Below are 15,927 nucleotides of genomic sequence, written 5' to 3'. Positions count from 1 at the left end.
TTATTTTTTTCCAATGGATAAATAGTTAATATAATTATTATAATGATATTTGTCCACAAAATGACGTTGAAATATAATTGTATAATAAATATGAATATGAATCACCTAATCTTAATTGAATGATTACCTCGTCCAAATGCGTAAAATCTTGACTATAGCCGGTAGGAGAGCAAAGTCCCATTTTTTAAAATTACAATTATATTTATCACAGTCATAAAGTTTTTGACTAAGTTACAAGAAAAAAAAAAGTCAATTGACACTACTCACTATCCTTAAATACAGCGATTCTTTTTTTTTGGTCTTAGATGATTTTTTTTTTTGTCTTAGATGAAGTGGTAATCCACTGAAAATAAACCCACACATAACTGTGAGGTCCCGGATTCGAATCCGGGTCACGGCGTTCGGCCTTGTAATTTCGGCATTTACCAGTTGAGCTAGAACTTCTAGACAGCGATTCTTTTTGTTTACTATAAAGTAGTAACACTGAAACAATTTTTTATCCTAAATAAACAATTTTTTATCTTCTTACTAATTTTTATAAAGAAAGAGGACAAAAAGAGAGAAGTTTGGGGTTGGCAAATTAAATGACCAAAACAAAGAAAGCATTCACTGTTATCTGTTATAATCAGAATCCTGTTTTATTAGTAGCAAAGGAAAATATGAACACCTTTTCCATCAATATTAATCTCCAATTTTGATATCAAAAACCATCATCAATATTGATTCACCTTCTTAAACCAAAAAATATTATTCATTCACCTTCTTAAACCAAAAAATATTCATTCACCTTCTCTTCTTAGATATATTCATTTCTGATTCCTATATCAAAGCATCAACAATATTCATTAATTCCTTCATCCTTTATACTCTATTTTCAGACATGGTACGCACCTTCTTATCTTTTTCTCTATGTTTATTTGTTTTTTATAAAAATTCTCTATGTTTTTCTATGCACCTTTTTGTTAGCTTCTTCATACATATTTCTGCCGGAAAAATAAACTAAAAGCTGTATTCCGGCAACCTTAATTTTTGTTCGTATCGATGTTTGATACTAGCTAGTGGATCGTTCCATTATTATTTTATACATATTATGATATTATAATAATGATTTACTTTTGTATATATTAATGCACATGTGAATGACGTACTTTAGTTGATTCCTTTTTCTCTTTTCGTGCACATAACGCTGAGAAAAGAATAATACAATAATAGTATACACATTTGCTTTGAAATTCATCGTGTATCCGCCATCTGTGGCTTTGTGCTTACATACATTAAACTAGTTGAAGGAAATTGGATGTAGCTAGCATTGTATTTGGTACTTGTTTTTTACTTTTTTTTTTCTTTCTTTCTTGTAGCTAGTCCCACATTCCCCTGCATTCACGTAGTTAGCCACGCCACATTGATGACCGTTGTATTGAAATCGTATGATGTAGAAATAAAAAATCTACTTGAATCTCAATGCAACAATCACCAATGTGACTAACCGCGTATAAGCGTGAGGGAACATGTAACGGCAAAGAATTTGAATTCATTTTTCTTTGTGCTATATTTAAGTAGGAAGAGAAATCCAAGGAAGCAATCCTTGAAATGAAATTTTAGACCTGTCACTAATGATTTAAGGGGTGGTAAAATGGATCGAGCCAGTAGGGCCAAAAAAATAAACTTGATCCTTTAAATTGGTTTGTTCTGTTAAACCCATTGAAAAGACGGGGTGGGGTGAGTCGGTCCGTGAATTTACTTTAAATGAAAATTGTCATTTTTATCGTTTTTATTAAGAAATTACGTGGATTACAACATAAAGTCATTAGTATGCTATTGTTAATGAGCTTTTTGGTAATAACAAAAATAAATCATGTCACCTCAAACATAAAAAATTACGTGAATAAAACAACAAAAAATTATGAACTTTTATGATTTATATGAATAAAAAAAATATATTTATTTGACGGGTTAGTCCGTCAAAGAACATGACATGTGACAATTTGAATTCGACAACCTAAATTGATATGTCTTGTTTCACTTGGTTGCCCCGCCTCATCTTACCCTATTTGTGATGGGTTAAAAGTGGAGCAGACTTAAAAGAGGCATACAAGCCCTCATTGTCATCCCATTATTCAACCGTAACTTAACTTCTCACAAGGAAAAAAGGAAAATTTATACACTGCTTTTTTTCCTTTATCTTTTTTAGGCACAATACATTGTTTTCAATGACACAATAACACAATTTTGAATTTGAATCGACTGATCAAGATCTATTGACCCACATTTTAATAGTGTTATATGGATTGATTTCAAAAATAGGAAAATTAGCCTTGGTGCGTTACACGCTTTTTTTCTTGGTACAATCTTTATATGCTTTTTTTCTTGGTACAATCTTTACACACGCTTTTTATGTCATCTTTTCTATTTTGATTTATACGCTTTTTATGTCTATCTTTTCTATTTTGCATAAAAGAAACAAAATTCATTAAAATCCTTAAGGTGTAAGAAATCAAATATTTCTTGTTTCATTAGATATATTTGTATACATAATTAATAACGAAATCAAATTATACGCATGCGCTTGTGACAAAATCCATCAATGCATTGACTTGACATGCGATATTTAACCTAATGAAGGCTATAAATTACCACCAGTTAAATACTATTGTTTGTTTGAAATTTTGTGCACATAATCCATTATCAAATTCACAATATTCAAATTTGTGAATTCATACAAATTTGCTATATGGAGATGCAGGAAATTGCAAATAGTATTGTGTTGACGAAGCCATTTTCGTTAAGAAATGATTCAGATTCAGAGGAAAATTACAGTGCTCCTAATCTATTGCAACGTATATTAAGTCTTCTTAAAAATGTGCGGCCAGGATCTGATCTCACACGTTTTCAGGCAAGTTTAATTTCACATGTATACTTTTTTTCTTCTTTGTTTGGTTGAAATTTTCTTCATTTCTTATGTTTTAGGATGAGTAAAAATAGGGGAAATTTTACTTTTTTTTTTTTGTTGGATTTAGAGGTGAAATAGGAACTATAAGAAAATAGTATATGAATCTTGAATAAAAGTTTTCACCCAAGAAATTATGAGGACAACCGTTATTTTTGACAAAATCTCTAAATTATCATATGAAGAAAATATGGTCCAAGTGGCTGGTAGTATTGACCCTTTAGCCATATGTTGATGATTGAATCTTAGTATATGTTTAGTTTGGTGTTACCGTTTGTAAAACCGCGGCGAAAATTCATGTTAATGTCGAGGCTCCACTTTATAAGCTTTTACTTTTGCACGTCAAGATATTGTGCAATCGTGCGGTGGTGGTGAAAAGAAAAAACGAGCGGGGACTACGAAATCATAAAGGGTGTTTTTTATTTTTTATTTTTTTGGTCAATGGGATATTTTTTGGTCAAAAAACTAGGGTCTAAAGTAGCTAAATTGAGAGATTAAGTGTGCCAAAAGTGCAATTAAATTTTTTGTTTGAAGGTAGTATTTGTTTAATTTTTTTTATATAAATATTGTCTCTCTCTCTCACATATTTTACATTATCAAATAGCGTAAAGCCAAAGTTTTTATTTTATTTTATTTTCTCTTGCCAACAACTAAAAAATATCTTCTTATTTCAACTCTTTTTCCTGTACATTTTTTTTGTTCACTTTTTTCCACTCATTCTTTTTAAAACTAAATATAGTGTTTATTATATCTAACAATGTTTGAATAAGGTGACATGATTGTCTTCCAACTTAATTTTGTTTTCACAGTGGTCCTCCTCGACCGGCTCCAAAGTTGCAATATCCAATTTATACAACAAAAAATCGAAGAGAAAATGAGAAAATAAAACGTAATATTTGTATCATTTTTCTTTCATTTTTTGGTCGAGTAAATCAATTCATTTATCTTATTTTTCACCAAAGTTTTCCCATTTCATGCAGTTTCTTGAAACAAATAAAGTGCACACTTATCTCAGTTGGTATGGACAATGCATAAAAATATGCAAGGTCCGGGGTTCAAAACTCAGCCACCACAAAAGAAAATGGCTATAGATAAATATAGATTTTAAATTAAGAGTTCAATGAATGCATATACAACAATAGAGCAAAAAAGTCTTGCATAATTATCCCATAACATTTTAATGTGATGCTTTGTACAGTAATTAAGTTCATATTATAGATTATTGTAAAAAATGTTCATATTATAGATAATTATACTTTATATTATTTACAAGAAGCACGGATACGGACATGGACACTGATACGTCGACACTGATAATAATTTTAGAAAATCACATAATTCAGTGTAAGTATGTGTCGGTGTCGGAATCCGACACTTAGGCATGTCTAATCTGAGGAGTGTTCGTGCTTCATAGTTTACAAGAGATTGATTCCACTACAGGGAAGATGATCCATAAAAAATAACATTGTGTTGTTGGTTGCTTGGTGCAGTTGCCACCATTATTCAACTTTCCAAAGTCACAACTTCAATGCTATGGTGAATCAGTATATTCCACATCTTCAGACTTACTAAGCAAGTGTAACACTGGGAAGAGTAAAATTGAAAGACTCATATCTGTTGTAGCATGGAGTATATCAACCACACGCCCTCCAATTTTTGGTGTTGCTCCTTATAATCCAATTCTTGGTGAGACTCATCATGTTTCCAAGGGAAATCTTAATGTCCTACTAGAACAGGTACATGTTTTTTTCGTAATGCTACATGCTTAGTTTGGTCACAAAATGATTAATTTGATGTGTGACAAGACTCTCTCAACTTGGCCAACTTTGGTTTGAATCATAGTTAGGAAAAGTTCTCGTATATAATGTCTGACACGTCTTGAATAAGATTATAGAAACCTATGGAAAAACAAAAGAAATTATATATACCAAAGTTGCCGGATTGGTTGGCCTGACTGATTGAATGGGCCAGCCAACCCAACTTAACATTCTAATCGAGTCACTTAAGTCATGCCGAAAGATATGCTTGTTTTTATTTTACTTGTTATTTTATAGTCTAAACCATGTTAAATTATAGACCAATCGGACCGGCTTACCTGTTTTTTTTATAGTCAAACCCATCTTAAAATATGGACTAGTCGAATCGGCTCATTAGGCTAGGCCATTTGACACCTCTAATGTAATACTGACAATGTAAATTTACATAAAATTTAAACAATTTTGTCATGTTATAAACAAGTTTTACAATGAATAATTTGTTAAGTTGGCGAAATATGGTTGGATATCTATGTAAATTTTACGATGTGTTTATGGTTGCTAAACTCATTTTCCTTAGATGATTGAATTGTTGTATTTGATTGTTTGCAGGTTTTACACCACCCTGCTGTATCTGCCCTTCATGCAACTGATGAGAAGGAAAACATAGAAATCATATGGTGTCAGTATCCTGCTGCAAAGTTCAATGGTAAAAATATGACATCTCTTGTGTGATAAGAGAAACTTGATTTTTACTACTTTTAATAAATTTGTATCTATTCCCAATTGAGTTAGAACAAGTATGTTATATTTCTAATGTTCTGTAGCATATACAAATTTGACGTTCAATTAAAGTTGTGGAGACATAAAATAAACCAAATATGTAGGTACTACAGTCCCCTCTAGGTAGTTCGGTTGGTGAGCTAAGGAACACCGGAAAAGTTTTAAGGAGGTCTAGGGTTTACATTAATCGCTAGCTTACCATCATTTGTCTATCCAAAAAAAATGTAGGTACTTCAGTGGAAGCTCAGGTGCACGGAAAACGGAAACTGAGGCTCCTCAATCATGGAGAGACGTATGAAATGAATTCTCCAAATCTCTTTATAAGAATTCTTCCTGTTACTGGAGTTGATTGGGTCGGGAATGTCAACATCAGGTGTATAGAAACAGGTCTTGTGGCTGAGTTAAGTTACATAAGTCAATCATTCTTTGGATTTGGTGGTAATAGAAGATTAATAAAGGGGAAGATTATTGATTCACTGACATCTAAGGTTCTCTTTACAGTTAATGGTCACTGGGATAGGTATGTATCTCACTTTTAAACTTTCACTTCTTAATATTTTGATGATGGTATCCTATATACTATGTTCCTAATTAATACTATAATATGATGCAGTACTGTCACACTGAAGGATACAAGTAATGGCGAAGAAAGGGTGATATATGATGCAAAAGAAGTCATTTCAAGGCTCGAAACTCCTACTGTTAAGGATGCAGAGGTAACGACTAATGCGCAATATGTGTGTATATGGGCGCGAACGTGTTTGCATGACACTGTTAGTTGAATATCTAGAGAACATGTATAAGTTGAATCTTTTTCTTGCACAAACATTTTGATTGCTCTTGTTCCAATCGAAGTATGAATATTTACGGAATGAAAAGTGTTCCGGTACACCAAAAGTCTAGCATTCACTCTATTCATCCCACTGAGTCGCCTTCAAACTGTGGAAAAAATTGTGAGCTTGCAAGACTTGAAATCGGACAGTAGCTCTGAAAATTGGTGTTACGGACTTGACTTTGAAACATTGACATTAGAAGTAGGCCTAATCCCACTAGGGCTGACTGGCCCTTTAGTCCCTTGACCTGAATTGGGTGGGGTACCTTTCCGGTACACAAAAAAGTACTATATTACTTGAGAATCAAGTAAAGCAGTACAGATGACTTGATTTCGGGAAAATAAATAAATTAGAGGAGTAACAACGTTTAATGTATGTATTTTGCATATGATAGCTCGATAATAACAGAAGCATATTTTTATGTAATGTATGAATGTGAATGTGTTTATCTTTCTGAATTTAGTCTGAGATTCTCTTCTGTTTGCTTCATCAGAGCGTGTGGCCAACAGAATCGGCTCTTATTTGGAGTTCGTTAAGCCAAGCCATCTTGAACAAAGACTGGGAAAAAGCAAGAGAAGCAAAGAAAACTCTGGAGCAAAAACAAAGGGAGGACTCAAGAGAAAGAGAATCCAAAGGAGAAACTTGGGTTCCTAAACATTTCATACTGTCTCAAAGCAAAGAAGGGTCTTGGGACTGTTTACCTATTCAAAAGTGGGTCCCACCTTCTCCTATTGTAACCTTGTAATTTGTCATATAGTTTACCATTTCAGCATTACTATAACATTGCTAAAGTCATCATTAGTTAGGCCAGCTGATTTATCTATAAACTAAACAATTATGGTCTGCCTTTTGGTATACCTCATTTTGGTTGGTTCTTAGAAGGAACCAATTTTGTCTCAAAACACAAGTTTGGCTACCATAATCTTAACAAAATATTGAGTTCAATACTTTCTTTTCACTTCATTTGGATTTTAAATATCATACCAATGGTTTAAATAACAGTCGTGGTTATGCGGTAATCTTTAATATTGCGGAAAAATGCAGCCGATGTGGTTGAAATTACAGTTGCGAGACCTCCAAATTCTTTATATTATGGCTGCAATTAAACTATGTATCGTACCGGTCATTAAGATTTATAAATTGTGTGTATATTCTAATCATGAAATCTAAAAACTTCACATGGGACCAAGAAACTTACAGATTTCACTGGCAGAAATTTCTCTTGATATGATTGCTTCATAATCTTTAATTACAAAGCACATAATTAAGGGCTGCTTTGGATTAACGTATCTGAGTTATCTACAGGCAAAGAACTTATGATACTGTTCAAGAGAGCTTATAAAAACAAATTATGTTTTCAGTTTATTTTCACAAGATCTCCCAGATAGCTTATATGAAAAAAGTTTGACTTTGTTTATCGTATGTTATAAAAATAAATATAAACACTTATATAAGATAAGTGCTTATGTTATAAGGCATTAATCGAGTTGTTTATCGAAACAGGACCTAATTAAAAGATTACAAGGCTTAAAAAGATTGTGAGATAATTCATGTCTCCAAAATTTCACTTCACTTGATTTCAATTCTAATTAATAAGACTTAAATCTACAAACTGAAATATCAAGAGCTTAAACATTTACATCATACCTTTAGGAGGATTCATAGAAAAATCAAACACAAGAAATATTCAAAAGCAAATGTCTCAACTTTTTTTCCTTTTAATCAATAGATTCATCGAACAACCAAACATGCCCTCTTTCTCTCTTGTATTACCTTATTCCACAAGAGAATGCAAACTTCATTGATATTCTTTCAAATCGGATTCATTACTTCTATTGAATGACTTCTCTCTGATAGTATCCAATAGAGGTCTCCATAACCGCCCTCTACATGTGCTTCGTCCTCCATACGTCATACCGTATTGTTCGGCCACTGCAACTCTGCCGGGACTCATCGAAGGCGAACTCCAAATACTGCTCAAAGCATCTTGGTTTGATAAGGGACTACTACCTTTCAATGACTTTTTCTCATCAAATCTACTAGTCTTCGCCTTTGCAGTGAGCCTTTTCGCAAGCGAAGCCAAATCCACAGGCGAAACATCGGCTTGTAGAATTGAATAAGGTAGCATGAAGTAAACATTTCCTGGTTGAAGTTGTGTATCTCCTTTCAATGGTTTTGAAGAAGATGAAAGAAGTTGAAGGGAGGTACAAACAAAGTGAGTTGGCGGATTTCGACTATTGATCACTTGGTTAACTGAAATTGGTTGCTCAAAATCTTCTACATAACCACTTAGATGAACCAAACGGATTTTCTTTGATGTGCATGATGATCTTGAAGAAAAACACCCTCCCATCTTTGTTTTTCAAATAAAACGAATCTAAGCGACAAGGGTTGAATCTCAGTGAATCGTGTTATTTGATTGTTCTTGATAGAGGATGATGAAAGTGTAGTACTTTTATATAGATCAATATGCATATATTAACAATATCAGTGAATATACAATAGCAAATTGGTAATATGGAATTGACTATTGATGCATATATGAATAAGTTTAAGGCTAATTAGTCTTTGTGTGTATCTTAAGGCATAGTTAATTTTAAAGAGACACACAAAGGACACAAAAGGGTGGCTATTTTGAAGTGATTTTAATTTGAAACACAAAGTGAAACTTCATATGACTTATATATAAGTAAGAAAATTTCTAATAACGTGTAATGATCAAGTTCAGATAGAAACAGAAAGTCTCTTTCCATTTTTAAACAGAAAAATCTTAGGGAATATGGGTTACTCATCAAGTGGACATGGTCCTTTTTTTCTATATGCTAGCTTGAACCATTGAATCAGTCAAACCATATAACACGACATAAGTTAAAAACAACTTATAACAATAAGCAATATGAAATAGTTCATTAAAATAAAATAATAACATATCATAACTCTTTCAAATTCTCACGCAATTACTTCTGTCATAGGATAAACTTAAATTAACTCTTCCAAACATTCTTGACTCTACTATACAAACCACGTAATCTATAAGTTAAAGTTAAAATTATTTTAATGATTGGTTGTGATAATTATTACCTAACTCACCTAAATATTGGTTTTTATTTCTAGCAATGACTTTAGTTTGAATACCAATTTTTTATATATCAAAAATTAATTACACATGAATAAAATCAGGCGGACAACAAGTTTTATTGTTAGACCTTTTTGGATAGCAATAACAATATTTGTAAACACAATATTCATAGACCTAAGAGACATGACATTGTTGTACATGACCCTTTGAACTCTATGTAGAAGGTCAATAGCATCTGGTGTTGGTAAGCCAAAAGCGTTAAAAACAAATAGTATAAAAGTATGTTGATTGTGAGAATACATTTTATCATGTTAAGCCATTTTGCTTGACGCGGCTTTTAGGGCTATCTGTCCTACCGTAAAAACTTTGACCCATAATTCCACGAGTGGTGAAACCCTGTCAAGTCCACACATGTATGTTTTCCTCCTACCCATCCGTACACCATAACATCTGTAGAACTAAGTTTCGATCTTCTATATAATAGGTTAGTCAAGAAATGTGCTTCCTTCTTTATTGATACTCCCGCCTCTCTTAATATATAAAAAAGATATCCTTAACAAAGTTATGTATGTTGATTTTATCTTTAGATGAACTTTATTTTTTTTTTTTTTTTGGTGAACTTTAACTGTGACTTGGCCGTGATGCTTGGGACATATTATATGGTATGATTTTATTTTCTTCCATAAAGTATTATATGGTTTGATTACGTATATGATAGGGCCCTTGATTGATATGTGATTATACATTAAGGTAGACTTAGAACACGAGGACTTGACTGAAGTATAGAAAACGCAAACTTACTTCATCGTGGATATGACTCTTGACATTTTTTAAATGGTGGCTCTTGCAGCTGGTGTGTCACGTTTTGCTTTAGTCTAAGTCGAGATTTTCTACTTCTTAGTAGTGGTAGGTGATACCATTAGAGTTAGACGTACACGTTTATATTTATTTAGCAATATGTATTTATCACAGTATATTATATTATATTGCTCAACTCACTAATAAAAAATTGCACGTATTGCAAATTGCTGACTTCAATTTTTTATTGTAGGGTGATTACGAAATAGTTGTATAGTATACACTAGTTTGTTCAAATTCAAAACCTTCTAAATTAAAATCGCAAACAAATTAAAAAAAATTGAAAACCGCAAAAAACCGAATATATTTCAATTCGTTTGGATATTGTTTTATAACAACCACTAAGATCGGATAAGATTTCGGATCACTTTCTCAAAATCGAACCAAACCGAACTGAACCGCAAAAGTAAACAATAATGCTTATTTATTCTCTTATTAGTATTATATATTGCATTATTATGTTGCTTGTTTGTTTTTAATCTTATATATTGCACTAATTTAATTTATATCATTATTACTTCATATATTTAAAAAATAATCGATAATTTTCATACTTTAATTTTAATATATTTTGCATCAAACCTATTATTTTACCATGTTGTGTAATATTAATATTTATAAAAAATTGTATTCTTAAAAAAAGTAAATAAAAATAATATATATTTTGCATTTGGATATTCAAAAATCGATCCAAATTAAACCGCATATATTTTTATCGGATCGGTTTGAATTTTTTTATAATTGTCATCTAAACCGAACTGAACCGCATATTATTTTTATTTTGGACCTGATGACATTTTACCTTAAAACCAATCCAAACTGCACCGTGAACACCCCTAGTATACACTATTACCCTTTGATTTGTTGCGAAAAGGAGAAGAGAGAAAAATGTGAAAAATAGCAGGAGACAAAGAAGTGAAAATTCGAGTAGATTTGATTTTGTTATGGAAAATAGATGATAGAGAGAAAGAGAGAAAAATGTGAAAAAGAGCCAGAGACAAAGAAGTGAAAATTCGAGTAGATTTGATTTTGTTATGGAAAATAGATGATGGAGAGAAAGAGAGAAAGAGAGAAAAATGTGAGCTTTAATTTTACTTATGTTTATAATTTTGCTATAAAAGAACTCTATTTATAGAGAAATACAGAGGTGAGAATATGTCAGGTCGTCCGTCATGGACATATGGTCCGACCTATTTAAAGTCTGACTTGACCTAACTCATTTATTAAATAGGTTAGGCTCAAGATTTTTAAAAAGTTAATTAATTCAAATAGGTCATGTTAAAGCTTATACAAAAATCCAGTAGGCCGACCCATATATGTATAATTACATATACTTCATTATATTAATAAATTTTTGGTCCCTTCGAATTTTCAATACCACATTTTTTTGGCGATTCTTTTTGCCATTTCAGATTTCCAATGACTTACAAAACTCTTGGTATTACTCTCTTTTTTTCAATTCCAACGAGTACAAATATTTTTTCATATTACCCTCTTAATATCTTACTATTGTCTTCCTCATCTCATTCTGAATTATAAAGTATGCAAACATATTAGCAAAAAAAAAGTATTATGCCAAATGCATGCAATATATGCTTATTAGCCTCTACAAAATGGATGTATAAACCTTATATATTTTTATTTCATATACAGGTAATATATGTTTATAAAGTGAAAAAAATGGATGTATAGGCTCAACAAAATTTTATTGGCCTATTAGCTTGTTTAGAAATATATGTTTATTGACCTTTTATAAATATGCCAAATGTTCTATTTAAAATATTTAACACAAACTAGGCTTTTAAACAAGCTAATAGGTCAATTCTGGTTTCTAAAAAGGTCAGGTCATGCTTAAAATAAAGTCTTTGTCTTTGTCTCACTTTTAATAGATCAGATTAATGTGTTCTTTGTCAAAGCTCTTATTGGTTTGTAGGATTTCAGATGAAGACAGTTTCCATCTTTTATTTGAGTGCGACAAAAGTGTTGCTTGTTGACAACGTATTTCTATTTGGCCCTCCTTGATTTCTATTATTTATCCAACTTCTAGTTTTACTTTAGACGTTTTTTGTAACGCACTCCTTTTTATTTAATTATTTTTATTAAGTTAGAGTCTATTTATGTGATTTATTTAAATATGTGAGGTGTTAGTATTTTATTAAGTGACATTATTCTATTATTTATAAGAATATGAGAATTATTAGAGTAAGTAGATTTGGAGGTAGTTTTGAGATTAGATGTCTTTTTATGATTTAGTCGATTTATTTTGATGAGTGGTATTTTGTTATGTTATATGTTGGTATTTACTAGCATAATATATTTGTTATTTGTTAGAGATATATTTGTTATTTGGTGTAGAAATATATTTGTTATTTGTTAGAGATATATTTGTTATTTGGTGTAGAAATATATTTGTTATTTGTGAGAGATATATTTAATTTAGAAATAAATAAGATTATGAGGAAAAGAGTAGTTTTGAGGGGTAAGAGAAATAAGAAGGTGTTATAAATAGAGAAGTTAGGTTTTTAGAAAGAGTTTTACGTTAAACCGCTTTTTGGAAAAGAGGAGAACAAGAGAGAAGTCAAGAGAAGAGGAGAAGACCTTAGGAAAGAAGAACGCTGCTGCTGATTCAGGAATTAATCTAAGGTGAGGGTGAGACTATCTTGCATTAATATTAAGTTGTTTTGGGGAGAGTTTGTGAGAATTTAAGAATTAGGAGAGATTTGATGATTAGATGATGAAAACTTGTTGAATTGATGTAGAAATTGTGTACAAACCTTAGATAATCATTAGGATGATAATTAGAATCAGTTTTGAGGTTAGCACCATGAGATTAGGTGAAACTTGAAGAAAATCTGCATTCTGCCCGAATTTTGATATTAAAACTGGTATTGATCGGTGCAGAATTGGTCTTAGGTGTAAACACGAAAGTTGTAAGTATGAATGTTAGCTTTCTAATGTCGTTGGTCTTACGTCAAAACGATTTATAGAACTTGAGTTATTGTCAAATTACTGCACGTAGGTCACAATGAATTTTTATGGACTTTCAGCACAATATTTCCAAATTTAAAATGAAAACTGGTATTGATAGGTACAGAATTGGTCTTAGGAGTAAACATAAAAGTTTTAGATAATTTTGTTTGCTTTCTAGTGGCTTTGGTTTGACGTGAAAATGATGTTTGGTCTTTGAGTTATGATGAAAATACTATAGGGAGGTCTTAGCGAAATTGTACGGTGACAACATTCTCTGTTTCATGTTTTTGCGTTTTGTTCATATGTTTCTGTTTTGAATTGATCTTTGTGGTAAACATGAAAGTTGTTGATATTTGTGATATCTTTCCAGTAGCTTTGGTTTGATATGAAAATATGTTATGGATAATTTATTATGTTTTTACAAAGATACATAGTGAATTATTGTTGTTGTTTAAATACGATGTTATATGAAATTGTTTATGATTGATGAATATGATGTTTTAAGATGTTGTTTATTATCATTTGATATTGTTATATTATGATATGGCATGAATTATTTATGTGATCCATATGTTGTCAAGATGCTAAGATGTTAAGATGTTAAGACGTTAAGATGATAAGAGTTGTTAAGTCGTCGAGTCGTTATGAAGTCATCAAGTTGTTAAGATGTTATGTTGTCAAGATGTCAAGATATTAGGATGTCATAGATGTTCATGAAGTTGTTTAAGTTGTAGAAATTTGAGTCCATTGCATACTCATATAAGTTGGTTGGGGGCTTGATGCCCTGGAATGCTTAGTCATTCACACGATGGGCGAGGGCTTGATGCCCTGGAGCCTTTGCTCACTATGTTGGGGGCTTGATGCCCTGAAGAGCCTATTTACGCTCATATAAGTTGGTTGGGAGCTTGATGCTCTGTAATGATACCAAATGCATTCGCATTATCAAGATGTTTAAGATGATTTAAGATGTGAAGTCGTCGAGTTGTCAAGTTGTTAAGATGCTAAGATGATTTGAGATGTTAAGAGTTGCATAGTCGAGTTGAGTGAGGTTTGATTATGAAGTTTGATTGTGATTTGATGATTATGATTTAATGATGAGGTTTGTTTATGAAGTTGATTATGAATTTGATTATGAAGTTGTTTTCGATAATGCTATGTTTTGATAATGATACTTATGTGAATTACATGATGATGCTTATGATTATATTTGATGTTAGATGTTGATGCTTATGATTATTATTGATGTTAGATGTTATGTGATTTATGATAAGGTGTTTGTGACAATTATTTGATGACATGTGATGATGTTTTTATGATTAATAATTGAGGTTATTTGATGAAGTTTATGACTAATGTAGGAAGATTAATGGTACTAGTTAAGGAAGTTTAAGTTGTTAGATATGATTAATGAATTATAAGATGTTTAAGTTGTTAAATGTACTTTATATGATTTATATGCTTAATATTATTGTTTGAGAAATCTCACCCCTCTGCTTGGAAATGTTGCTCTTCGTATGGGTAACTTGCAGGTAATCAAGATCAGAGGCGTCGTGAGTGGACTCCTCACATGTGTGTCTAGGTGCTCTCATACGTAACGGGATGGGACTTGACTTTACTTCTATTCCTTACGTATCGTTTATGAACTTTTATGAATAAATATTGAACTAAGACTTGTGAGATTTTCTGATGAGGCCTGCGTGCCAAAGAACTTTTTATGTTGAATGAACTAATTCCACTGCGAAGTTTTGAATTACTTATGTTAAATGATTTTGAAGAATAAATTGTTATTTATTCAGTTTATGAATTTTTAAGAAGTGTAGCATTCCGTTTAAAGTTGAATTACTCTGATTTTTAATTATGAAATTTTTACGTTGGGAAAACGGGGTGTTACATTTTTTTCCTCTTTACAATATCCTGATACCCAACAGAAGCAAATTTTGGGGGTGACTTTGTGGAGTATCTAGATGCACGGGAATAATAAGGTTTGGAATGATACGATTGAATCAGTTTCAATGATTTGTGAACCGGAGAGCACTCTTTTCAATAGCCAGTCAATGCCCAACTTATCAGGACCTTCGTCCCTAGTCAGACTTCTCACACTGAGACAGTTGTTTGACGAACACCAAGTGTTGGTAGTTATAAGTGTAATATGGATGCCTCTTTTTATCATGTGTTAAATAAAGTTGGCCTTGATATTTGTACTTGAGATGATGAAGATCATTTTGTGTTAGCCAAAATATAGTGGTTACCACCGTTACTTGATGTTGACATGGGAGAGAAGCATTTGGACTGTTGTCTGCTTTTCGGTTGGTACATGATCTTCAATTGGAAAATGTGGATTTCAGATGGACTCAAAGGTGGTGGTAGGCATCATCTATGGTCTTATACTCGGTGTCTAAGATTTTGCGTCAATTATTAATGATTGTCAGCACCTACTTTATTATGATTTAGCAACCTCTGATGTTAGATTTACTAGGTGACAAACCAACGATGTTGCTCATAGTTTAGTTGGAGTAGTTTCATGTCATGCTAGTTTCTGTATTTTCATTTGAATTTTATTATGTATCTATACTCTTATTTTAAATGAAATGCATTAAGTTTTCTCTTGTAAAAAAAATAAATAAATACATTTAACATCTCATAATACTCCATTCGTCTCAAAGTAATAGTCATTTAAGGTTTGTGTACGATATTTATGAAAAT

General features: G+C 31.7%; 2 protein-coding genes across 4 annotated transcripts; one reads left to right on the top strand and one right to left on the bottom strand.

The window, feature by feature from the left end:
- Window positions 1-725: 725 nt before the first annotated feature.
- On the top strand, window positions 726-7,262 carry LOC146945744 (oxysterol-binding protein-related protein 4B-like). Of its 3 annotated transcripts, none has more exons than XM_085744026.1 (7): window positions 726-883; window positions 2,744-2,893; window positions 4,438-4,683; window positions 5,314-5,410; window positions 5,713-6,004; window positions 6,098-6,200; window positions 6,811-7,262. In XM_085744026.1, the coding sequence occupies exons 1-7, from the start codon at window positions 881-883 to the stop codon at window positions 7,060-7,062; spliced, it is 1,143 nt and encodes a 380-aa protein (XP_085600152.1). In that variant the 5' UTR covers window positions 726-880; the 3' UTR covers window positions 7,063-7,262. The 3 variants fall into 3 exon arrangements, with proteins under 3 accessions (XP_085600152.1, XP_085600151.1, XP_085600150.1); XM_085744025.1 differs by having other exon boundaries at window positions 2,738-2,893; XM_085744024.1 differs by lacking the exon at window positions 726-883 and having other exon boundaries at window positions 2,732-2,893.
- Window positions 7,263-7,870: 608 nt separating this feature from the next.
- LOC146945743 (uncharacterized) lies at window positions 7,871-8,969 on the bottom strand. The gene has a single exon (XM_085744027.1). It carries the CDS (start codon window positions 8,668-8,670, stop codon window positions 8,116-8,118), a length of 555 nt encoding a protein of 184 aa, XP_085600153.1. The 5' UTR covers window positions 8,671-8,969; the 3' UTR covers window positions 7,871-8,115.
- Window positions 8,970-15,927: the final 6,958 nt, after the last annotated feature.

Source organism: Medicago sativa, chromosome 2 (assembly GCF_051527215.1).
Source record: "Medicago sativa cultivar Bolivia chromosome 2, Bolivia_mono, whole genome shotgun sequence".
In the NCBI taxonomy this organism is placed as follows: Eukaryota; Viridiplantae; Streptophyta; class Magnoliopsida; order Fabales; family Fabaceae; genus Medicago; species Medicago sativa.
This window is presented reverse-complemented; position numbering and strand designations above follow the sequence as displayed.

What these genes read in the sequence shown, in the direction of transcription:
- LOC146945743 (XM_085744027.1), bottom strand. Translation starts at nt 8,670, where the DNA reads ATGGGAGGGTGTTTTTCTTCAAGATCATCATGCACATCAAAGAAAATC.
- LOC146945744 (XM_085744024.1), top strand. Translation starts at nt 2,732, where the DNA reads ATGGAGATGCAGGAAATTGCAAATAGTATTGTGTTGACGAAGCCATTT. An exon ending in GTTAATGGTCACTGGGATAG is followed by an intron (nt 6,005 to 6,097) that starts GTATGTATCTCA and finishes AATATGATGCAG; the next exon opens with TACTGTCACACTGAAGGATA. An exon ending in CTACTGTTAAGGATGCAGAG is followed by an intron (nt 6,201 to 6,810) that starts GTAACGACTAAT and finishes TTGCTTCATCAG; the next exon opens with AGCGTGTGGCCAACAGAATC.